The 23,951-nt window shown below is 38.3% G+C and overlaps 3 protein-coding genes across 5 annotated transcripts in view; 1 reads left to right on the forward strand and 2 right to left on the reverse strand.

Moving 5' to 3' along the window:
* Window positions 1-2,500, forward strand: part of LOC137945270 (inositol hexakisphosphate and diphosphoinositol-pentakisphosphate kinase VIP2-like) — a 29,864-nt gene extending 27,364 nt beyond the window's left edge. For all 3 annotated transcript variants that reach the window (XM_068791072.1, XM_068791073.1, XM_068791074.1), the window contains 5 exons: window positions 488-735; window positions 822-879; window positions 978-1,145; window positions 1,857-1,931; window positions 2,039-2,500. In XM_068791072.1, coding sequence (XP_068647173.1) covers window positions 488-735; window positions 822-879; window positions 978-1,145; window positions 1,857-1,931; window positions 2,039-2,302 — 813 coding nt within the window. In that variant the 3' untranslated portion in view covers window positions 2,303-2,500. The remainder of the gene's footprint in view (window positions 1-487; window positions 736-821; window positions 880-977; window positions 1,146-1,856; window positions 1,932-2,038) is intronic.
* Window positions 2,501-3,096: 596 nt separating this feature from the next.
* On the reverse strand, window positions 3,097-7,960 carry LOC137946187 (uncharacterized). Its single transcript, XM_068792397.1, has 4 exons — window positions 7,138-7,960; window positions 6,861-7,051; window positions 3,757-3,828; window positions 3,097-3,685 (listed from the first exon to the last, which is right to left on the reverse strand). The coding sequence occupies exons 1-4, from the start codon at window positions 7,766-7,768 to the stop codon at window positions 3,281-3,283; spliced, it is 1,299 nt and encodes a 432-aa protein (XP_068648498.1). The 5' UTR covers window positions 7,769-7,960; the 3' UTR covers window positions 3,097-3,280.
* Window positions 7,961-8,717: 757 nt separating this feature from the next.
* Window positions 8,718-17,584, reverse strand: LOC137946104 (plasma membrane ATPase 1). The gene is made up of 22 exons (XM_068792285.1): window positions 17,425-17,584; window positions 17,239-17,339; window positions 16,973-17,092; window positions 16,750-16,848; window positions 16,522-16,659; window positions 16,154-16,288; window positions 15,893-16,072; window positions 15,546-15,752; window positions 15,345-15,464; window positions 15,140-15,259; window positions 13,688-13,810; window positions 13,459-13,563; window positions 13,201-13,345; window positions 11,312-11,476; window positions 10,982-11,220; window positions 10,828-10,860; window positions 10,608-10,689; window positions 10,299-10,459; window positions 9,838-10,023; window positions 9,560-9,742; window positions 9,294-9,472; window positions 8,718-9,107 (listed from the first exon to the last, which is right to left on the reverse strand). Exons 2-22 carry the CDS (start codon window positions 17,290-17,292, stop codon window positions 9,011-9,013), a joined length of 2,871 nt encoding a protein of 956 aa, XP_068648386.1. The 5' UTR covers window positions 17,293-17,339; window positions 17,425-17,584; the 3' UTR covers window positions 8,718-9,010.
* Window positions 17,585-23,951: the final 6,367 nt, after the last annotated feature.

Raw genomic sequence — 23,951 nt, forward strand, 5'->3', positions numbered from 1 at the left:
TGGTGCCGTCGTCGGCGTCGGCGACGTTCTTTTTGCGTCGGGACAGCCGGAACAGAGTTCTGCAACTCCGACGGATTTTTCCTTCCTCCGGCTTCCTCCTTCGGCGATTACAGGAGCACTTAGCTCCGACTTTCTGCGACGGAAAAAAGAGGAAAAAACTCCTGCTCTGATACCATGTAAAACAGAGAACCGAAAAATAAGAACAGAGGTTGAACGAATGGTTTTCCGATGATTTATTCTTCTCCGTTTAGGAGGTATTTATAATACATTACAAGGTGATTTTAGGATCAATTTAGATCCTAAAATCAAGGAATAAAATATAATCACGGGATCGGAGGAAACAATCACGCTATACAGTTTCCTCCGATCACGTTATACAGCTATACATTCCAACAGATCTCCTCTTCGTGTTCCCATCTTTGGCTTATGGCTAGTTTACTGATTAGATTTGATGCATCAAATCCTAACACTTTTTGCATGTCTCCAGATTGCACGCCGATTGTTGGGTAAGATTTTAATTGATCTGCGGAACACTCGAGAGGAAGCTATCAGTGTTACTGAACTGAAAACTAATCAAATTCGAACTTCAATATCTAAGACACGGAAGGAAGACATGGATTACCTGCCAAGGTCTCAGAAGAGTGAGGATGCAAGAAGAACTAGTTCTACTAGTGAGAAGTCACTGGACCAAGATGATGAGGAGGATAAGGAGACAAAATATCGTTTAGATCCAAAGTTGGTGTTTATGTCTTCCTCCTTTTATTTCAGGTTTCTTGGCATAGATTTATTTGTACTCTAAAACCCATTCTCATCTATCACAGATATGCAAATGTCAAAACACCTGAGCGACACATCCGTACACGCCTTTATTTCACTTCTGTATGGTCTTCTCAATCTGATTCACTAGCAGAAAACTAATAGTTACTATTTTGTGACAATCTTTGTGGCTCTAATACTGCAATCATTATTAATGACAGGAGTCGCATATACACTCATTGATGAATGTTCTTCGCTACTGCAACTTGGATGAATCCCTGCAAGGGGAAGCTAGCCTTGTTTGCCAGAGTGCTTTAGAGCGACTGCATAAGACCCGGGAACTGGACTACATGTGTTATATTGTTTTCAGGCTTTTTGAAAATACTGAGGTTAGTAACTTAGCCTTTTTAATGGCACACACACACACACACTCGTCGCCCGAGACACAAATATTTGTAGTTACTCTTGCTAAATTTCATACTGTACCCATTTCTTTAATATGGAATTTAAATCTGACATGGTAAAGTAGAGTGAGGTCAGATCCTGCATAAGATACTATGGACAGCAGATTCTCCAAGGTAGAGCAATTTGTCTTGTGGGTTATTCATGGTTATGTCATCTTTGGTTACCTGGAGACCTACAATGGATAAACAGTTACCTTGAACTGTTACCTGGGGTTTATGTAGCTGGACCTGTTGATTCTTTAAGTCCCTTGAACTATATACCTCTGTACCTTTCTTGTAAAGTGATCTAATAAAAGGCTCAATTTTTTTAAGTTCTTGGAAAGGAACTATTTGCTTCTTCTGGAATCTTTTTCAAAGTTCTTGAAAAAAAAAATCGTAGTTATAGTGGTAACCTGAGTTTTTTAAGAGGAGAAAAAAGAACGTTTGGAGGCTTACATACAATTTGCAACTTGGATACATGACTTTTCTTTTTCATTTGATGAGAGGCCTATGTGGAGTTGGCCTATGGGAATGATGATATGATGAATGATCAGTTGGAGGCTGCTGTTCCGTGCTCTTCAGTTCTTTTATCTTTACTGCTTGCCCATAAGATTGACCATGATCTTCTGCTGGTATGATGTACGGATTGCAAAGCAGGTGGCACTGGAAGACCCGAAGCGGTTTCGCATGGAAATGACATTCAGTCGTGGTGCAGATTTAAGTCCTCCAGAGGTACTTATTCTTTTATATTCTTCTGTATCTGTTATGTGATCAGATCTGATCTTATGAATGCCCTTTTTTAAGTCAAGACTTTTTTCCCTCCATATATTGATCTTCAGTACAAAGATGGTGAGGCCGCTTCTCTGCATCAAGAGCACACATTACCCATAATGGGGCCAGAAAGGTTGCAGCAGGCAGGGTCATATCTCACTCTAGAGAAGATGGAGACGATGATTCGCCCATTCGCTATGCCAGCAGAAGATTTCCCACCATCGGCAGTTCCAGCAGGCTTCTCAGGCTACTTCTCAAAAAGTACCGGTGTGTTGGAGCGCCTTGTAAGCTTGTGGCCTTTCAACAAACAGGCCAATTCAAATGGGAAGTAGCAAAATGATGTTTTCTCTTTCTATTCCATCGCATTTTGCACGCCAGTGGAGGCTTCACCCCTCTAGCCAACATGTGGAAAATTCTCAGGTGACTGGGTAAGCCTGCAGGCCTTTCCTTCAACAGGCAAAAGTGATATCTGTTATCATTCAGTCATGTTGTAATCGTCGCTGGTCAGAATCGGACATCACATAAAATCTATTACGATATGCCGTATACATATTGCATACTGGTAATAAACAGATAATAAAGAACTATTAAAACATCATAAATAACGGTTCGCCCACCTTAATTTGGATATGTATGCTGGCTCGGTACGGTTAGTCTAGAGAAGGCTATAACAAATAAAATGATAAATAAAGGCGGTTTGTACAGCGTTGTAGTTGAGACTGGAGAAGCCTGGAGATGATAAATATGGATCAATTACAACATGTGACCTTGGCAACGATACTAGGACCATTCCGATAGAAGTAATTCCCGAATCTTCGTAGCGGACAACTTTCAGACTAGCACAACGTTAATCCAGTTTCACTAAGACTACAGAACACAGCTCTGTCTACAGCCATTGTTAGTTACCTATAGACAGTACATTTCTCAACTGAAGTAAATACATGTTGTCACACTTGCCTATTTTACAGGAGATAGGACGGTAACAGTGAGAAAAACCCAAAATAGAGATAAAGATTAGAAATGTTACGGCTTGCTCATCGACTAAGATTGCAATAGAAAAGCAGCTGGTTTTGTTAGGTGAAAACTGAAAACCACAATCAACTAGATCATGGTTAAGTCAGAAATGTTAATTATGACTGTCTGCCGAATTAGATGCTATTAACATTGCTTCAATAAAAGAGTCAGGAAGAAGATTGCATATATGAAAATTTGACTGTTGCAGATTCTTCCTCCAGGGTAAGACCAGCCTAATTAAGTAACCCAAAAGAAACCAACCCATGACACCCCCGGCGTAATGGACATGCATGCCATCACCTACCTGGCTCAACCTCAGCAGACCCTAGGCCTCCATGCATATACCCACCGTGATGGTTGTACATGGCTGTCGCACCACCGGACCTTCCTCCGCCTCGACCCCTCGGATTGTAATAGTTTCTTGGATAATAGTTAGTAGAGTCAAAATATTGGCTACGGCCATTCTGATAACCACCACCTCCACCCCGTCCACGGTTGCCACGGCCATTTGCATAACCCCTTCTACCACCACCAAGGCCACCACGGCTCCCACCTCTTTGATTATGAAATCCTCTCCGGGGAATGTATTCCTTTGCCTCCGCTTCTCCCGTCTCCTTCTGTTCCTCCACATCAGCCAGAGGATTTGAAGAATCTTGTAGGGTGGCACTATCAACCACAGCATTTAATGTATCTGTGTCCTCCTGCATAAGAACCCCTGATAAGAGAGAGGGATAGAGAGAGACAGAGGCTTCCTAGTTCAATTAGCTGCTACCTTTGGAGATTCCTCATTGGGACTAGACTGATCGACAATGCAGTCCTCTTCAAGATTTGCCACGTCTTCACCCTGCCAAATGTGTACAATGCAGAAACATGCACCATATCAAATATTTGGTAACTTGCCAACTTTATAAGCATATAATCACATAGACAATAGCCAGGATCAAAGGATTAAGAGGATTGCTAAAGCTTGTGGTTTAACCTACTTCTAGAAACCAGGATTTAATAGAAGCTAAGCAAGAGAGCTCACAGGACCCATCTGCTTCAAAGAGCAATCCAGGACACTGGCACCCCATGACCAATTGCAAAATGAATATCATTCCCACTGAATTACATGATAGCTCTGTTACTCCTAACCTGAAGAAGCAATCTTCCTCTATTATTGTGACTTACATCAATTATCAATCGGGATTTTCCAATCCGAACCTGGGGACAAGGGTACCAACTCACAAGTGTGCTAGCCATACTTTGGAGCACAACGGGTAGACGCACACCAAATATAAGAGGTTGGAGAAGCACCAGGCCAAGACATGGATTGACTCAACGACTTGAAAATTGTTTTGAATTGCATTTCAAAATACAACAATGAGCTTGCAATCAATCATTTTCCATTGTTTTTGTGAATTAGGACTTCAATCACCATGATCCAATTAAAAAAAATGATGGTCTCTAAATTCCAGCAAATAGAAGTAATGCTCATGTGATTACTTTTTGCATTGGAAGGTTTGAGAAAATCCATGTAACAAAACAAAAATTACCAAGTTCTCCACTGATTTTTTAAGTACTTGACTTGAGAATGAGAAGATACCTAGATACAATTCACTGCATTGACTTTGGTAGCAGTTTGATTTTCAAAAAACAGCTGCATTTTTACACTGAAATAACCCTACACGATGATCAGACCATTCACTTCCAGAAGCAATTCCTAAAAGAATTATGAAGAGATCTAAAGCATGATACTGCCTGAGAAACAGACTTTGGCTGAAAAAGCTTTTATTGCAACACAAGATCTAAAGCACTAAAGGAAGGAAAGAGATTATCCCCACAAAGTAATCTCTTTTCCTGGAACATTAAAAATGAGCCTTTGCAGTCAGAGACAAGTCAAAGACACTTCATTCTAATTTAGACCTTTTTATCAAACACCACAACTAAAACGAAGCAACCATCATAAATGTTGCAACAGAAAGCTGATAATGAGATTGAAATCCATAAACATACAAATCAGCACACAAGAGAAGATAACTTGGGCATTCCTGGCATAAGTGAGATCCTATGGACCATATCATTTAATCACGCCTAACACTGAAGATATAACCTATCAAAAGTAGAACAAATAGTTGATACCAAGACATATTCAAGAAGACATAGACCAAGTCTTTCACCCCGGAAGTTCAAACACAGATCACATGCATACTACAAAACATAAACCATTTCACCAGGAAGTCCAAAATATGAGTTATTTCATGGCAAACACATGACATGTCATTGGACAAGACGTCCAGCCACCATTACAACAGTAACATTTGCTTGTCAGGGCATCATACCATGCAATTTGTCACTAAAGAAGGAATTCATATAATATAAAGGAAAATGGAACTCAAATCTTTTTCCCATAACTTTTGGAAAAAGCCAGGAAGCTCAATAGAAAATGAATATCAGCTTCTTTTTTTATGAAAGTGAATTTCATTCAAGCGGAAGCAAGAAAGAAACAAAATAAAGCCTAAAAAGAGGAGTCTCTCGTAACAACAAGGGATTGGATGGGAACTCCTTGCTCGGCTAAAGTTAATTAACTATACTGCACTCCTTGACGAATATCAGCTTCTCTCTAGCTAGACCTGGCAAAGTCTCTTAATGAGTAAGTTGAAAATTTTCTCCAAATATTTGAACCTTGCCATTTGCATTTTAACAATAACACTGATAATAAAGACATGATAATTTTGCCTTCTTTAGCAGAATATAAGTTAAAATTCCTAAACAACTAATTTGACCTTATAACCATAACTTGACAATCACAGGTAACATGCAGCCTATATCAAAAGCTTATTTTTTTATAACTTATTTTTGGAATATTTTAGAAAAAACCAAACAAGAATATGAAGAGACATGATCACAGCAAAAGCAGGACATGAGGTGAGTTGATACAAATCAAGAAGCGATGTGGTATGTTGAAAGCAACAGCTGATGCATACTACATTTTTTTATATATTCAATTGCTAACATAGGAAACATTGCAGAGTACCTTGCTAGCAGCCCTTTCTAAACTAGATTTTTACAATACAATAAGTTGAGGAGGTCGTGTGCCTTCAACTGGTGCAAAGATCCTTAACAATATCAATCTGGCATAGTAGGATTGGTTTCTAGATCATATTCCTATATTCCTTTCACTCATTCTCATTTACAAGAAATTTCATTTTAACCGTAGAAAAGAAAGGATCAATCAGTGAGGCACCAACCATTCCACAGGCCCAACCACAAATTTCAAGTTTCAGTGCAAGGAAGACAATTGCAATACACAAAATGTCTATTTAAGAGGCAGAATATTTGGCTTTTGCTGCAAACCCTTTAGATCATCAAGCTGAACAAATGACTGAACACTAGTTACTGACGGTGCAATCGGCTGTATCTACTTAAAAATCAGCTGTATTTTAACTCCTTTCCTCTCCACAAGAGCTACCTAGCTTATACAAGGCTAGGTTGGTCACCTATACTTATGGGGCAAAGAAACCTTAAGATTCCTAACACCTACTTCTGTGAAGACAATTATGCAGTGTCAATCTCACTCCCTCTCTTCCACAATATTTCCCTCTTTGCTACAAAGAAAAATGTCTATGGTTCCATCTTCTTAGTCAGAGTAGTTCATTTCAACAAATGGTATTGATACTCATGTTGCTATAAATTCCGATTAACTATAATAAACTCGGTAGAAAAGTGGGAGGGTATCGTCTGTAGAACTGAGGTGAAGGCCGTAAGTTAAAGCTAACTTCACTAAGATCTAAAACTTAGATTGCAGTTGCGAACTTCCAAAAACAAGCACGATAAACCCTCGAAATACTTAAGCTGCTTAAGAAAACTTCCGAAATCCAAAAGTAACGATCTAACCTTTTGTTCATATTGCTCAGTCAAAGCATCTTCCTCCTGAGATTCCGGCACCTCGGTTTCTGGTAAGGGTACCTGACAGGGCGCATACTTCCCAGCAGCAGCAGCGACATCAATTGGGGCCTTCATCTCCGGCGTCGTAGTAAAATAGTCCGATGCCAAGATCTTGTTCAACCGCTCCTTCAATCCGACGTCTAAAAATACATCAACAAGTTATTAGGAGAAAGCAACAATGGGCAAAACTAAAATCAAGGAAAAAAGACGGAGAGTTACAACTTACAAGTAATGTCAGTCCCGAGCTGTATAGGCTGGTCGGAATTGGCGAGCCAGAGTTTGGCGTGCTCGAGGCAGCTCTGAAGCGCGTTCTTGTGAGACAATGTGGAGTGAAGAGGCCGAGAGATCAGGAGCCCACCAACCGAGGAAATCAGGTCCAGGTCCCTCTCCCCGAGCAGATCCGTTGCCTCATCAGTTACGTAATCATAAGTCAAACAGCATTCCCTCTCATGAGTTCTCGTCAGCATAGTAGACGTGAACTCGCTCTGGGGCATCACATCAAACAAGGACCCAAAATAAAGCAGATTCAACAGATCCTCAACGGCCTTCTCCGTCGACAACTGCGGTTTCTGAACGGGAGAGGATTGGATTTGGGCGTTGGCACTGGCTATGGAGAGCTCCTCCTCGACAGCGTTGAAAAGTGGCTCTCGTAGCTTATCATACTCTTCGATGAGAACAGCGACCGCAGGCTTTGACCTTAGCACCTCTTCTTGCTCTTTGTTCAGAGTTTTACCCTGTGCGAGCGTCTCTTCCATCTGAAGGATTCGGTTATACTTTTTACGGAGGTTTCGGAGGCGCTTGTTCACGTAGCTAAGGACGGGACCGTCTGAGATTTCGGTGGCCGACGGTGCATCCATCGGTGGCGCGCTGAGATAATCGGCGAAAGGCCTGAAATTAGGGTTTTTGTGGGAAGTTTTGGGGTTTAGGGGAGGGGGGTGGTGGAGGGTTCCTAGGTGCAACACTATCTATTTTACATAGAAAGAGGAGGAGATCGAAGGGCAGGTGGGATGTTTTGAGGCAGCAGAGCAACTGAGAGATTTATACAGCCTATAAATATAATCGTAGCTTAGGAAGCTTAACGCTCCTTTATGCCCAAATTGTGATGTTCCATGAACCTTACGCTTGAGGCGTGGTCTTTATGCAAATATTTTTAAAATGTCAGAAACGAATTATTGAATTAATATAAATGATTTTTAATTACATTTTAACTTTATTTAATGATTACTGATAATAAAATTGTGTCGTTAATTATCTATTAAAATGTTTCTTATTTGATTCATTTTCAGTTCACTACGTTTCACATTTTCCTTCTTCCTTTTAGATGCTTACCATGTGTACTAAGAGACTTTCAGAAAAAAATTTAGTTCTTATGCCCATGTGAATTTTGACCTCCAGTTTTTAAAAAGAAATACGATTAAGTTGTTAGAACAAAAATGTTACCGACAACTATACTGTAAGATCATATGGCTCCACAATCTGTTTATCTTTTTTACTTCAGGACTGCTCTCCTATGTAGTTAATGATGTTAAATCTTTGCTTGCTTGAAATGACCTTAAAATTCTTACACGCTACTCAATCAACTCTATTATGGCACTTCATAATTTACAAAGCACCTTCAATGCCATGAGTTTGTCGACCTTCAGTACGGTCTAAAATTTTGGTATTTTGCTCATCTGTAACATCCCATGCTCCTCATCAGTTTCCTTCAAAACTACGTGAGGAATCATTTAATAGATTTTGACCATCGAAAGAGATGCTGGGGCTTGCCAGTGGGGATTTCCCAAACAAAGAAAGAGTCCACAAGACTTGTGCTCACGGGAATAATTTCAACTGCATTTCTAGCTTACATAAAAACGTAAGGCCGCAAAAGTCATCAGAAGTGTGAGATAATGGAGAGACTACATTAAACGTGTCCTGAATAGATAAAACTACAAGCATCCGTATAACGATGGTATATACCTATGATGATGGGTACATGCCACAAGCTGTTCTCAGCACTCATGACAGCATTCTTGTTCACTTTCTAGGTAGATCCACGAAAAAATATTTTGCTGGCACTGACCCACTTTACATCTCCCACCACGGAGTCTTCGGCAGTCTCAAACGGTGTAAGCTTGCTGAATTGTATCTATATCCAGTCCCTTCAATCTCACCACTGACTCTACGTGTCCTTTCAAGGTGTTCAGTTCCCTCAACCTGCAAAGACAGTGAACATCATTAGCTAAACCCGTCCCCTGCTACCAGCATTCTCTAATACTGATTCTAGAGAAACTAAAGAGAAAGAAAGAAGCAGCCATAATATCTACTAATGCAGAAGGGTTCAAACCAGAACTTTCCTGCTATCAAAATAAAAATGAAAGAAAGAAAAAACAAAAGCCTAACCTTGCTATCTCTGCCCGTCGTTTGGCTTCTTCCGCCATCTGATTAAGATCAGTAAAGCTAGTTCTATCATTGAACATCTTGGAGTCTGGAGGTTGCAAACCGTGCAGAGTTCTCTGAGCATGTGCCCACTTGAGCTCTCTAGCTTCCTTGCCAAAGTCTTTCTGCCTCGTGAAGGCAATCTGCAAGTGCAGGACCCATTACAATGATCCATTTAAAATACAAATGACAAGAACAGTACCAACCAGAAACTAGGGAGAATTTCATACCCTTTGCTCAATAACAAGATCCCAGGCCCTCCCGCTGAGAGCATAACGGATGACAAATTTAATGATATCAAGTGGGAAATAAAAAATGATGTTATAGAGCCAAACAACACCAGCCCAGCCCCATCCAATGCCTTCTATTGCAGCAAATCCCCAGTTTGCATATACTGCAATTAAAGTGGCAACCTGCCAATATATAAGTAAAACTAAATTAACTGTAAAGTCTTGAGTGCCAAAACTCCATAGCAACATAACAAATTGGAAATCTTGAAGGTACCCACCAGCTGAGCAACCAGAAACGCTGAAACAAGCATCAACCCAGGTCGCTCAACAAATGACCAGCTTCGTGATCGAGTCACAAATATGAGAGCCTGACTGATAGTGCTAACTTGCAGGTATACTACTGATGCAAGCTTTTTGAAATCATCCTGTGCAGTTTGCTGAAGGCTAGCAACTCCGAATGTGCGCTGACGAATAGCAAAATCACGGAGCAAATATCAATACCATAAACTGAGTAAAAGACTTTGTTCTCGAACAAATAAGCACTATTTGAGTGGATAGTGCTGTTTGTAATGGTCTTGAATTGGGGTAGAGGTGCACAAAGAATTGGAGATCCGTGCACACTACCCCTGTTCATTCAAGACAAACACAAGCTTTTCATAAAACATTCTAAATACACTTTATGTTGAAATTGGATGAGATTTGTTAGCCTAACTAATCAAGTCAATATAAATTCTCCTACCGGGAAGAAGTCAGTTTTATATGCTGCCCAGAAAAAAATGACTGTCATCATTGCCAAGTAACTCCCTAGAATGATACCAGTAGTAAAGATCTCAGCCAGCTTCCAGCTGTCTGGAAGTGGAGATGGTTTCACCCTATCCTTTGATATTGTCATTATTGTACCTGATCAAGAGAATCACTTGCATATAAATTTACCACAGTAACACAAAGAGGAGTCAAAGGAACTTGACAATAGAAACAAGCAATCTACAAATCCAGTACTGAATGAGAAGGGAAGTGAAAAACAAAGTTGGAGGTGAACAGCACAAACCATCATTCAGGATTGCAATGATAAGCACCATGAAAGGAGGAAAATCAAACTTCCATAGAAGAGCTAGCAGCATAAAGCCAAGCTGTCAAAATTAAACATGAACAGTCCATTAAGATGAAAAAAAAAAGTATTTAATGTACATACAAAATGTAGTTATTTAAAGCATCCTGCCAAGTTCCTCATACAGCTGTTTAAGTGCATAATTAAAGACATGAATTACCACTATACGGATGGTAATAGACACAGCATAGATCTGCACAAAGAAAAACAAAAAACCCTCCTGTTAGAACAATGTGTCATCACAACAAAAAGGAAACAATGGGGATATTTGACAGGATGGAAACAAATGCGAATAATAGCTGAGGAAGTCATACTGTGTAGTTTTTCATTCTTTGAAAAATGGCACGACTAGTAAGGACAGCACTAATTATAACACTGAGACCAGGTTCTGTGAGGACAATATCAGAAGCACTACGAGCTGCATCAGTTGCATCAGCAACTGCAATCCCAATATCAGCCTTCTTTAGAGCAGGGGCATCATTCACTCCATCACCAGTCATTCCACATATATGTTTCCTTGCTTGTAAACGTTTAACAATCTCATATTTGTGCTCTGACCAGATACACAAAGTGGTAAGCAGATGTAAAACAACAGTGACATGATGAAGAGTCGATTGTAATTTGCAGAGTGAAAACTACAATACCAGGGAAAACACCAGCAAAACCATCTGCTTTTTCAATGAGTTCATCAACTGGTAAAGCGGTAATAGATTCATCCTTGTTCTGACCCAGCAAAGCAGAAGAAGGATACATGTTTGTGCCCATTCCCAAGCGACGGCCAGTTTCCTTACCAATTGCCAGTTGATCACCTGGTCCAACAGCCCCAAAAGAACAAAGGGACCAATTATTATTCCTCTAGGATTGATGAAACCAACTTCAAATAGGAAATTGGTCAAGATAAGTCTTAGAGATAACTAAAAATTACATTCCACTCCGATCACCCAAAAAAAAATTATGTGCCAATATTTGTCTGCCAAAGGTCTATGGAAATATCAAACTGAACTAGAGCACTGCCTACTACCATGCTTCGTATGCGTGAACTTTCACCTTGTTAAAGAATAGTCCCACATGGATTAGTGAGTACAAAGATTTTGAGTTTATTAATTGGGAAAGAGGTTTCCTTAGTTGGCTAGTCATTTTGGGATGGGCTTAGACCCAACTTTACATGGTATCAGAGCAGGTACTCATATGTAAGCCTACACTTAAATTAACTACTTATAGAGCCACAAAAGAGAGCCTACACCTAAATTATCCACTTGTAGAGCCACAAAAGAGGGTCTACACCTAAAATTATCCACTTGTAGAGCCACAAAAAGAGGGCCTACACCTAAACTATCCACTTTTAGAGCCACAAAAAAAGGGTCTACACCTAAAATTATATACTTGTAGAGCCACAAAAAAATGGTCTACAAATAAAATTATATACTTGTAGAGCCACAAAAAAGGGCTTACATGTGAGGGGGAGTGTATTAAGGAATAATCTCACATGGATTAGTGAGTACAAAGATCTTGAGTTTATTAGTTGGGAAAGAGGTTTCCTAAGTTGGCTAGTCATTTTGGGATGGGCCTTGGACCCAACTTCACACCTATTTTAGCCTCTTTTTTAACTCCATAGTGCACATGCATAAGTTAACAATGAAGACACACAAAGACACACATGGCCAAGTCAAAATCTGAATATCCAACTTCCTTTAAAAAATGGAAAAATGCATGATGATAATTATGGAGGGAAAAAAATGGCAAAGTCCTCCAACAGCTCCATTGGCTGGCAATAGACTAGTTGCATTTCTTTGCTGTCTAATAACAAAGAACTTATCTCGCTCATACTTACAACCAAGGATACTCTTCAAAGTTATCAAAAAACTATACCCAGTTTTTTCCTTCTGTTAAGGAATAATTCCACATGGATTAGTGAGCTCAAAGATCTTGAGTTTATTAGTTGGAAAAGAGGTTTCCTAAAGTGGCTAGTCATTTTGGGAAGGGTCTTGGACCCAACTTTACACCTTTTTTTTTTTTTTTACACAGTCAGAATTTTGATTTAAAATTGTAGGGAGAGAATGCACCAGGCTGAAGAAGAAAGCAGAAGAGAAGAGGAAAGAGATGCTGCGGCAGTTAGAGACTACCGTAGTTCTCCATAATCTGTAATTAGATGGTAATCTGACCTTACAACTTACAAGAGGACTATGACTATTATGTCGTTAGTGACTAGACTCCAAGAAAAAAAAAATTAGAAAGACAAGTACACCCTTGACAAAAATTATAAACCTAATACCAGTCTTAATTACTGAGACACCCTAAACTCTACTACCTCTCATAAAAAATAATTAAGAACAAAATCCAGTTTTTTATACTTGTTTCAGAAAATACAAATGAAGCATTTATTCCTGAAAATACAATGATAACATCAAGTCAAAGTACAAACAACCTGACCAGCCTAACAAAACTACACAGACTGCTAAGGCATCATTATCCTTTCAAGTGTAGAGGAAGACAAAAGACTGAAGTAACAATAATAAAAGAAAGAAAAAGTTACCAGTGATCATTTTGACATTCACACCCAGGTTGAGAGCCCTCCTGATTGTTTCAGCACTGTCATGTCTAGGAGGATCAAAGAGAGGCATCAGACCAATGAATTGCCATGGACCTCCCAGACTCTCTTTTCTTCCCTCAGGAACCTCCTGCATTTCATATCAAAGATTCCAAAACAGAAGAAAAAATAGAGAAAATTTAATAATCAAAAAGCAGTAAAGACGATGAATACTCAAAAATATAGAGGAAGACCAAAGCATACCTGATAGGCCACAGCAAGAGACCGAAGACCTCGCTCTGCAAATTTGTCAATCACAGAATGAACTCTTCGCTCTATATCAGACTTGTTGTGTGCAAGATTCAGAATCTGGAAAGCCATTCACCAGAGTTATCAATTTCAGCCATAATCTATTTAGTCTTTTAGTTTCTTAATTATTTCTAAGAAAATATTTGTTGTAAACTAAAATGCCAGAAAAATATGGTAAACATACCTGTTCTGGTGCACCTTTGCTGACACGGTGCATTTTCCCATTTTTGTCAATATATGTAAGAGCTGTCCGCTTGTCAGTTGGATTAAATGGAAGGAAGTGCACCTCTTGAATACCAGCCCGAGCCTTTTTCAGCAGCAAAAGGAGAGATAAAGGATCAACGTTCTTTTTCTAAGATGGCTAAATGGGAAATGGGAAATGGGATGCAATGCAATAGGATTGGGAACAAAGAAACAGGAGGGGGATGAACTAGAAATCCACTTGGCCCCACCCAGTTTAGTGCAGTGAAAAGGTTGGATCCGAACCAACATAGAGGGGATTGGGACAAGCTTCAAAAAAAGCCCATATGGACAGATGGATCAGCATTTACAGAAACTACCCAGGAAAACCCACAACACAAACAATGAACTATTTATGTTTCTAAAGCAATTTCTCTGACTTAGTAAACTTCAAGTAGTATTTAATATGCCAAAAAAAATTATTTTATTTTTTAAATAAAAAAGCCTCTTGGTGGGGTTTTATTCTTTAAGGCAGGTCAGGTTAAGGAAAACCCTCCCCAGACCCATCTTGCAGCCATAACTAGATAACAGCCATCTCAAATCTAAAAAATAGCAGCTGACACAACTAAAGAAAAAGACTACTAGTTAAAAATGACATAGCTTACAATTACCGATCTAAGAAGTACTTCAGAAATAAAAAACAACCTAAGGCCAAATGGGAGCACAGTTGGTCACAATAATCTCAGCTCCAGAAACTGGACTCAGCTAGGCATCTAGAATTTGCTTATTTCCTCATCTTATGGGTCCAATTTCTTCCAGTCAATGGAGAAATCAAATAACATGACAAAAGAACCCATAAACATCAAGGAATAAATCAGTATCTTAGGAGGAATAGACAATAAAAATTATGGAAAACTCCACAGTCACAACCTGTCCTACATGTCTAGAGATGGATTCATTAAAACACCAAGCAGAGGATTAGCCAAGTGAATTGGAATCAATGGTATGGCTTTTGCAACCTTGAACCATTGTCCCAAGACTAAGAGGACCTAAACACCAGTCTCCTTAAATGTTTATCTTAGAGAGAATTAGGGAGAGGGGCGAAAAAAAAAAAAAAAAAAAGAGAACCCTTTTCTGCTCAATATTTCAGATAACAGGTCCCCAGAAACACTTAAAATAAATTTCAAGAGACCTTCCTTATGGTCCAAAGCACAACGACATTATACTTATTGCCACAACCATTCTCTGAGACCTAAACACCTTCCTTTTGATTACGCACGTATACTACAGTCCTCACACTCAAAAAACCCTATGTGACCATTGAGCCAAAGGCTCAATTAATGATACATTGGAATTTCTAAATTAACTCTGGTTTTGATGATCAAATTCCAAAAGGAAAATAACATGTGTGTATCTTCAAGAGCACATGAGAGACTAAAACTAGGCACTTCTTTACCTCCTTTGGATCTGCTAGCATTCCCACGATTGCAGTATCAATAGCATCTTGATTTTCAGTTCTGGATGCTCTAGCAGCCATTAGAATAACAGTATCTTGGTCGACTCCTTTAGAAAAAACCTGCATCGTGATAGAAACAGAAAATGCAATGAATATCAGAAGGCCATTCTTAAAAAGATGGACAAGTAAATGTTGCAAAGCTGACCTCAATAAGATTCTTATCCACTGTCAGTTTATTCAAGGTTAAAGTGCCGGTTTTGTCACTGCACAAGACATCCATGCCGGCCATTTCTTCAATTGCAGTCATTCTTTTTGTAATGGCACCCTGTAATTACCAAGAAAAACTCTAAATGACCACCTGCACCCAATAGTGATAATCCATCTACACAAAAATAACCATGCCAACCTGCTGAGATAACCGGTGAGAGCCAATAGCCATTGTGACAGACAGAACAGTAGGCATGGCAATGGGAATCCCGCCAATGAGAAGGACCAAAAGATTGTCAATCCCTGGCCGGTATTCTCGATCTTGAATCGGATACATGACAATAATCTCCACAATCATTCCAACAGCAATTGAACAGATACAGAAATTCCCAATTGCTGTCAAAACCTAACAAGCCAATAACAACTGCTGTTAAAGTATTCAAAATTTGAGAGAGGGGGGGAGAGAGAGAGAGAGAGAGAGAGAGAGAGAGAGAGAGAGAGAGAGCAGGGAAATGAAGAAAAGAAGACATGACTGTTAATATTAACCTTTTGAAAGTGGCCCACTTGGTTTGTCGAATCAACAAGATGAGCAGCCTTTCCAAAGAAGGTATGCACGCCAGTGGCAATAACAATGGCTTCAATCTCTCCCTGCTTACAGGTGGAACCTGAATATACACCATCCCCAGGTCCTTTGGTTACTGGGAGAGATTCACCTGTCAGGGCAGACTGGGCAAGACACAAAACAAATGTTAAAAAAGTTCAAATTCTGCTACTAAATTTCTAGTTTTATGAAGCAAATAATGATACCTGATCTATTTTCAAAGGATCACCATCAAGGAGACGAGCATCAGCAGGAATGATATCCCCAAGCTTGATACTGATTATGTCTCCAGGAACTAGCACAGCAGCATCTTCTTCACTCCACCTACCATCTCGTAATACCTATGTAGCAATTAAATAATACAATTTTGTTAAATTCAGAAACTACTATCCACATTCATAGCAAGTAAATATCCAATTAACACAAACTTTACCAAAAAAAAAAAAAAATTTCAAAATCGTTTGGAATTGTAGGGCAAGAGTAGTCATTGAGGAAATCGAAGTTCAACCCAGAGTAACAGACTCTTGACCAACAATAACTAGGGGCTAACATAAAAAAGAACAAAAATATGTACCTTAGCTTTTGGTGCAAGACGAGCCATGAGTGCTGCAGCAGCATTACCAGCGTTATTTTCCTCAATAAAACTAATGGTGGAGTTGATAACAAGCAAGGTTATAATTCCAACAAAGTCTTGCCAGTCTGGCGGTTTTCCCTGCAAACAAGGAAAATAAAATTTTAGCCTTGTTAAATTTGAAAAAAGATAAAAAGATAAACGAAGGGACTGAAAAAAGGCAGGAGTTACTCCTCCGTTAGCAAGAGCAATGGCCATGATAGCAGCCGCTTCCATAACCCATGAAAGCGGGTTCCACATAAATCCTAGGAACTTCAAGAGCTTACTCTCCTGTGCAATCGCAAGGCAAAATTTAGGAAGAAAAAAACAGTAAAGCAAAGACCCCGTCAAGGTGGAGAAGAAATAATCTTCTAAAAATTTAAAACAAACAATACTAAAAAGATGTAAAAAGGACCTTTTTCTCTTCAAGTTTATTGTGACCGAAAATTTCCAACCTCCTCTGAGCATCATCGCTCGTCAAGCCCTCCTTATTACATCTCAGAGTCTGAAAAACCTCTTCAATTGGTATATTCTCCTGCACTCGCAAATATGATAACGAAATGAACCGAAAGAAAGAGATGAAAGAAAAAAAAAAAAAAAAAAAGTTAAGGATAACAATTCCTACGCACAGAGAAGCAACTAAAATTTTAAAAACGATAATAAAGAGCTCAGATCTACTACCAGATCGACAGCCTCCTTCAGAACAGCCTCCAGACCTTCAGTCTTGCCGTCCATTTTCCTACCCCGTTCCTCTCACACGTCCACTCAGTCTGCCTTCAAGCCTAGAACCAAGAAACAATCAATTACACGAAAAAAAAAACCTTTGAGCAGACGAGGAAAGTGATAATAGAAAGGCAAAGCACAAACTCTGGCAAGATTCTCTTTCTACTACTCGGAGAAGGAGGCCAGAAACCGAAATGGACATCTGGAAAAACAGCAGCAGTGGATGAGGCAGACCCATTTTATGGAAGCTAGGGCAGAGATAAAGAGCCAAAACAACTAGCAAGCATGTACTTGGCAGGTACACTCTGGACTATTAATTTGGCTTCTTCACTTCCATTTCTTGATTTTTTATAAGCAAGAAACACCGGAAAATGCCCAGAAATTGTTACCTTTCTTTATTATGCTAATTCCCTGCCTGAAATTGTATCGAACGTAGATCGCTTCAAAAATAAATACGCTCGTTTGAACACAGTAAATTACTGCATTTAAAGCACAAAGTTTACTTTCCAAAAGGAAGTGATAACTGACTGTCCTGTCTCTGCCGTTGATCAAACTGAAAACAATTATTTACGAATCACTCCACCAGCAGCTGAAAATCAGCATTTTCTGAAAGGAAAATAGACAAATACATTATACCACCATTGAAGACTTCCGAATCTTAAAACCTCATGCTTTCTGCTATTAAAATCTAAGTCCAAAGGCCCAACCAGAACTCCAGAAAATAAAAAACTAAAAACCCAGAGTAATTACAGAAAAAATATATACGAAAGTCACAGTCGCTGCTACGTAGAACGATGAACGAACCCGTTTCCTCTCTGGCTTTCCACCAAACACGAATAGTAAACGACTTCAGTGACGCCCACGAGCGGGCACAAGTCCTCGCAGTCATCAGTCTTTCGTCTGTTCAACCTTCTGATCGTGTCGGCTTTTTAATTAATTTTGCACGAATTAATTTTCTTGCTCTTCTGTTGAAACCTGTCGTGTTTTCAGGTGTTGTAGCTCCACTAACCTCAACCTAATACCCTCGTTTTTTTTAATTAAAACGATCCCAGCCAGCCTCGTCCATACGTAACCCGCTGGCCCTAACGTGTATAACAGTGCACTTTGGTAAAATGATGACCAATTTTACTCGCGTAATTCTATTTATATAAATGATAAATTATTTCTTTCAAATTTTTGTTATTATTTTAATTTTATAATAATTAAAGACTCCTGACAATGTAAATTACTACCTTTTTCTAACACTACTACAAAGTATTAAGCTCGCTAAATATTTTTATTAATTATTAAAAAATAATTTAATCGAAAAATAAAATTCTAATCCACGATGATCGAACCCAGTTAATCAAACGGATAGGATTAATGTTCCGGTTGGCAATTCACGTTCAGAGGATACGTGGACATGGTCACAACAAATAAGTCCCAAAACTTCGAGAAAAAGTGGACCACATGACGACATAATATGTGACACCGACACCTTCTATCGTGGTTCCCTTTTCGCTCTCTTATTCAAATCCCTCTGATTACGCCGATAAGTAATATTTAATTAAACCCACTGATGACTAGAAAGCCGAAGAGATCGGATTCTTTGGCGGGGACCGCCATTAAAACATCACGACTTTATCCTCGTGTCGCTGGTCCACACACGGCTTTAAATATTATTCTTTGTGGACTAGTTTCATCAATTTGACCGTGGCTCCTTAGGATCACTGAGTACCAAGGTTTGCCAATAAAGGTTAGTGATATGAGTTAGATATGGTAGCACACTGTACTAATATTTACCTACCTAATGTTAATAAGTCATGCATATAGTGAAAGGGTTTACCTACCATATACAAAAATAAAGAAAAAGTGGGTTATTGGAACTCTCTAGTAAAGCACAAACTAAGAAAATGATTTTGGATAGATAAGAAAACGAAACTAAAAGATTATTCAAAGATTAGATTTTCTATTGACAATTTCTCCTATTCTAAATATTGTAAGATTGCGTTTTATGACGAGTAAGTGATCTGAGCATTATTTAGGCGATTAATTAGTGTAATAATAATGTGGAAAGGAAAGGGGGAAAGGTAAATAATACTTTTGAATATAACATATAAATAATCATAAAAAATAAAAGGTCATAAAATATCATCAAATACTATAAAATATATAGTACTAGTTAAATATATCATTTAATTATATTTAAATGAAAATATCCAACCAAGCCACACTCTACATAAAAGGTTTTTTTATTACAAAATATCCTTATATTTGTTTGAATATTCAATTAATTGGATATTAACATAATTTTCCATCTCATTTAGTGAATGTGTAAAGAAATAAATCGTTACAAGGTAAAAAAATTGTTACGTATTAATTTTCTCTTAACGACCTATTTGGACCCATAAAAAAAAGGGAGAGAAAATTATTTTCTATTGTTTTGTAGCAAATAATCATTGAGAGAAAAAATAATAAAAAAATCACTTTCTCTATTGGTTAATAAATTTTCTTTAAGAATTTGAAGAGAAAAAAAATTTTAATCATCAAAATTTTAAAATGTTATTATTATTATTATTATTTTCTTTTATCTTCCTAGTCTTTTCTCTCCACTTTCCATGTCCCAAACATAGCCCAAAGATGGGTAGAAAGAACTGTAAATGGATAGTTTGAAATAGTTATCATACTGAATCAAAACCATATAATTTTCCTTTCTCGAAAGTAAAATATTTACTATACATTTATACGCTGTCGGAAAATACTTTCTGTTTTTGCTGCGTTTTATTTCTTAAAAAGACAGCGTCGTAATGGATTATCCTTATCTGCAGCGTCACGACCCCACCCGTCCATTGGAGAGTGTTGGCTTGTACGGAAGCACGGAGCGGAGAAATTTTCCGCATCAGATAAGATCAGAAATTTATTATAAAAAAAGAGCTGAAAACAGTGGCGGTAAAGAGGTCACCAAGCAGCATTTGGCTTTATTCCGCGGATTGCCATCAGATTTCCTGAAAAAAGGTGTCGTCTTCCTCCGAAACTGCTCATTTATTCCTTTCCGATTATTCGAATTTCCGTGAAAAAAAAGTTATCAGTAGGCAGGAACTGATAATATGAGCTACGATTCCGATTGCAGAGTCTTGATTCGTGTTCAGCGGTCTCTGTTCTTTGATGTGAACTGAAGAAGGAAAGGGATCAGATCTGTCCAGTCCGGTCTCCAGGTCTTCAGGTAAAGGAACAGAGCTAAGTTTTTTAACTACTTACCGCATAGGGATTCAGATTTCAGAAATCGTGTCGAGAATGAAATGGTGAAATGGCCTGTGATCCAAGATCTTGATCGTCGTAGTCGTAGTCGTAGTCGTAGAGATGTAGTAGTTTGGGCTTTGGAGATTGCAGATCCCTAATTTCCGGGAAATAGAAAAAGAAACAGTTCCAGGTTTTACGATCACAGAATAAGACAATCGCCGGCCTTCATTCTCGAGACGAAATTCAATTTCAAACGTATTCTTTTTCTTTTTCGTTTTTTATCTTTTATGCTTGTTATTGTATTATTTTGTTCGTTAAAGTGGGTTTCCGCGTGGCTGCTTTCGTACCGTAATAGAAAATTGGAAAGTAAAGCAAGCGAACACGAAGGGACTTAAAATCCGGGCTGCTGTCATCGAGTAAAACTGGAAATTTTGCGACGCAAAAAGGTTCACGCGGCAGTGCAACTCTGACGGATGGAATCGTGAGCCGTTTGCATCCTTTTGTTACGACGTATAGAATCGGGCTTCTTCTTGGACCTTTACTTTTTTAGTATCTTATCCAAATTTGTTTCAGTTATTTTCGTCGTTATTTATTACCACTATTATTAATTTATGTGGAGGTTACTAAGAGGACAAAAGACGAACCCCTTTTCCATTCAGATATTTTTCGATGTAAATTTAATTTATTTATCTATTTAAATTTATACAAAATAATTACCGGACTTTTTTTTATGCCGAGAGATGGCGTTAATTTATAACAAAAATAAGAAAACACGGTAAAGCATAAATGCATGCACGCCTATGCTAAAATTTTTGTATTGTCAAGGTTAGTAATATTTCAAAAAATCAATTTATCCATGTAAAAAAATGAGGCTTGTCTTGAAAAATTCCATTCTTCAGAAATGATAAATAAAGAATTATGGCAAACCTAATTCATCTCAATAAAGAATTATAAAAAAAATAAATTTGATCAAATTTTTCTAAATTTTGTATTTATTGAAGAAGATGGAAATTTTTTCAGTCAATTCCTTTTATCCCACAAAAATTGAAGGGGATAAAAATTTGAATAAAAATATTAAAATATACTCGGCCAAAATATTTTTAATAACATTTGATAAAAATTTGAATTTAAATCACTTTATTTTTCTTTAGCGGTTTCCTATAAGAGTACAAATGTACAAATGATCCCTGCATTCTTTAAGTCTATTTTTTTTTAAAGTTTTTCCTCCACTAAATGGCTAACTGTAGGTTAAATATTTGTCTTATTTGAAACTATCAACAATAAAGTTATTCTGAAAACAATTTTAGCTCTAAAGGCGTAATACTCTCTGATTGGCGTGCAATGAAAAGCAAAACCTGGAGAACGTAAGAGATCACAAAAGAAACGGATGTAGAATATTATGCCCATGCATTCCGTTTCCAATGATTCCTTTTGTCAGTTATTCCTCCTATCGTTACACATGGAAACTGTGCCAAACTTGCGTGGGGAATTCAAATCGTTATACTACATGGAAAAGCTTTTGAAGAGCACATTGTGGAGTACCAATTCCGTGATAAAATAGGACCTGTAGATTCCCATGTTAATTGATTAGACCTTTATATTCCCATGTTAAATCTCTGAGGAAAAGAGGTAGTTATTAATTAGAATTCGTTTATCTGCAGAGAATTGGTTGAGATTTCGGCCTCTGAAAGTGTTATCTCCTGTAATGTTCCTCATATTTCCGTCATTCTATTGAATTGTTTTTTTTGTTTTGGAATCTAATCATGCGGCGGACAGATGACTGAATTTGGATCGATCGATGCGAAAGCTCCAGTCAACAATTACGTGTTTCTCAATCTGATCATATTTCTGTAGAAAATGAACCCTTGTCTGTAAAATCATTTAGGAAAAACAAACAGAGGAATGCAAAAATTGAAACCAGGACAAGGAGACCTGTCAGACTGTCTGATTCTGGCAGCGGAAGGGACGTTCTTTCGGTGGCTTGGTTGGCCAAAAATTCCAGACCTCGTGTCTTGACTCTCTGTCCCAGCTCTGTCGTCTGATGGATGGGACGCTCTCGGTAGTTCGGTCGGTGGCCTGGTTCGCCATAAATTCCAGCCATCCTGTCTTGACTCTCTGTCCCAGCTCTGTCGTCTGATGATGGGAAGTGTTTTCTTCAAGTCCGGTAAGTTATCTATGTGAAAGTAAACTTTTTTCTGCATTATCCCAGGTTTACCGTACTATCAGGTAAAAGATTATTTTTAATTATATTTATTTACTTAATTGATTGAAAAGATTACATTATTCCAGTGATCTTGTCGTTTATAAGATTATTTTTCATTCACACTTTTTTGCAAAATTTGAGGTAAAAAAAGTAGAAATTACAGCACCGGGAACAAACGATTGCTGACTTTTGAAACTTTGGGGCAATCTTCCATTCGTGTTTTTTTCTCTGGTCGAGCGCACTTGGCTCATCTTATCTGATAGGGCTTCGAATTTGTGCCACATGAATTTTAGCAAGACTGAGACACTATGAGCTGGGCGTCTATGGGAGGATGGGGCCGCCTAGATAACAGTCTAAATCAGACTTTATTTGGCGTGCACAAATTTCGAGTGGGATGCCACAAGGGTTCTTTTGTGTAATTAATGAGTTTCTGTTTTTGTTCAATGGTAGCATTGCATCAGCATATATTGGGATTGTCTCCCTTTGGTAAAGACAGGGGGACCCTCATCCATTGGCTGCCAGGAAGCTCCTGATCCCTGCTGAAACGGTCTCTGGTTAAAAAAATCATTTCTGCTCTCCAAGTCCTCAATATGAAAGCATTGAATCAGTCTACAGTCTCCACTGCGACTCATAAAACGTCACATTGCTCCCATTAGGTAGTATTAAAAGTCAAAATATCCAATTTGCAGTTCTGACCACATCATCGGTGGATTTCGTGTCTCATTTAAGTGCGTCCTTTCCTATAATTAATGGTGATTAAATTCACTTGGAAAATATCCCTAGTATAATTAGAAGTATTAAAGGCTTACATAGCAGAGCAATGCAACTTGGTTTGGAAATCTGACAATGTTTCTTTTGTTTTGTAGGATGGGTGCCGCCACTCTCAAGTAGAGAAAACATTCTCCAGGAAAATGTAAAAAATGGAGTACCGCAAGTAGACATCTGGGTTTAAAGGTTGATTGACAATAAATGTGGCTCATGCAACACTGATTCATTGATCTGGACAAGTAAGTGCAAACGAAACACATCTCCCTCCAAAACAGTCCATTAACTTTTTTTTATAGATCTTAAAATAAAGTATTTCATTTATTTACTGATGAACCATTTTAATCTTGGATAGGTAAATAAATAGTATATGGAAGAAGGTATAAATAATCAGATGAATGGATACTGTATTACTGCGATGGTAAAATCAAACAAGGAGAAAAAAAGTGATGGTTGAACTACCCATCTTTGGCCTATCAATATA

Source organism: Aristolochia californica, unplaced genomic scaffold, assembly GCF_029961685.1.
Source record: "Aristolochia californica isolate CCGP_79_NKW_82.1479 unplaced genomic scaffold, dmAriCali1.0.hap1 SCAF_12, whole genome shotgun sequence".
NCBI classification, from domain to species: Eukaryota; Viridiplantae; Streptophyta; class Magnoliopsida; order Piperales; family Aristolochiaceae; genus Aristolochia; species Aristolochia californica.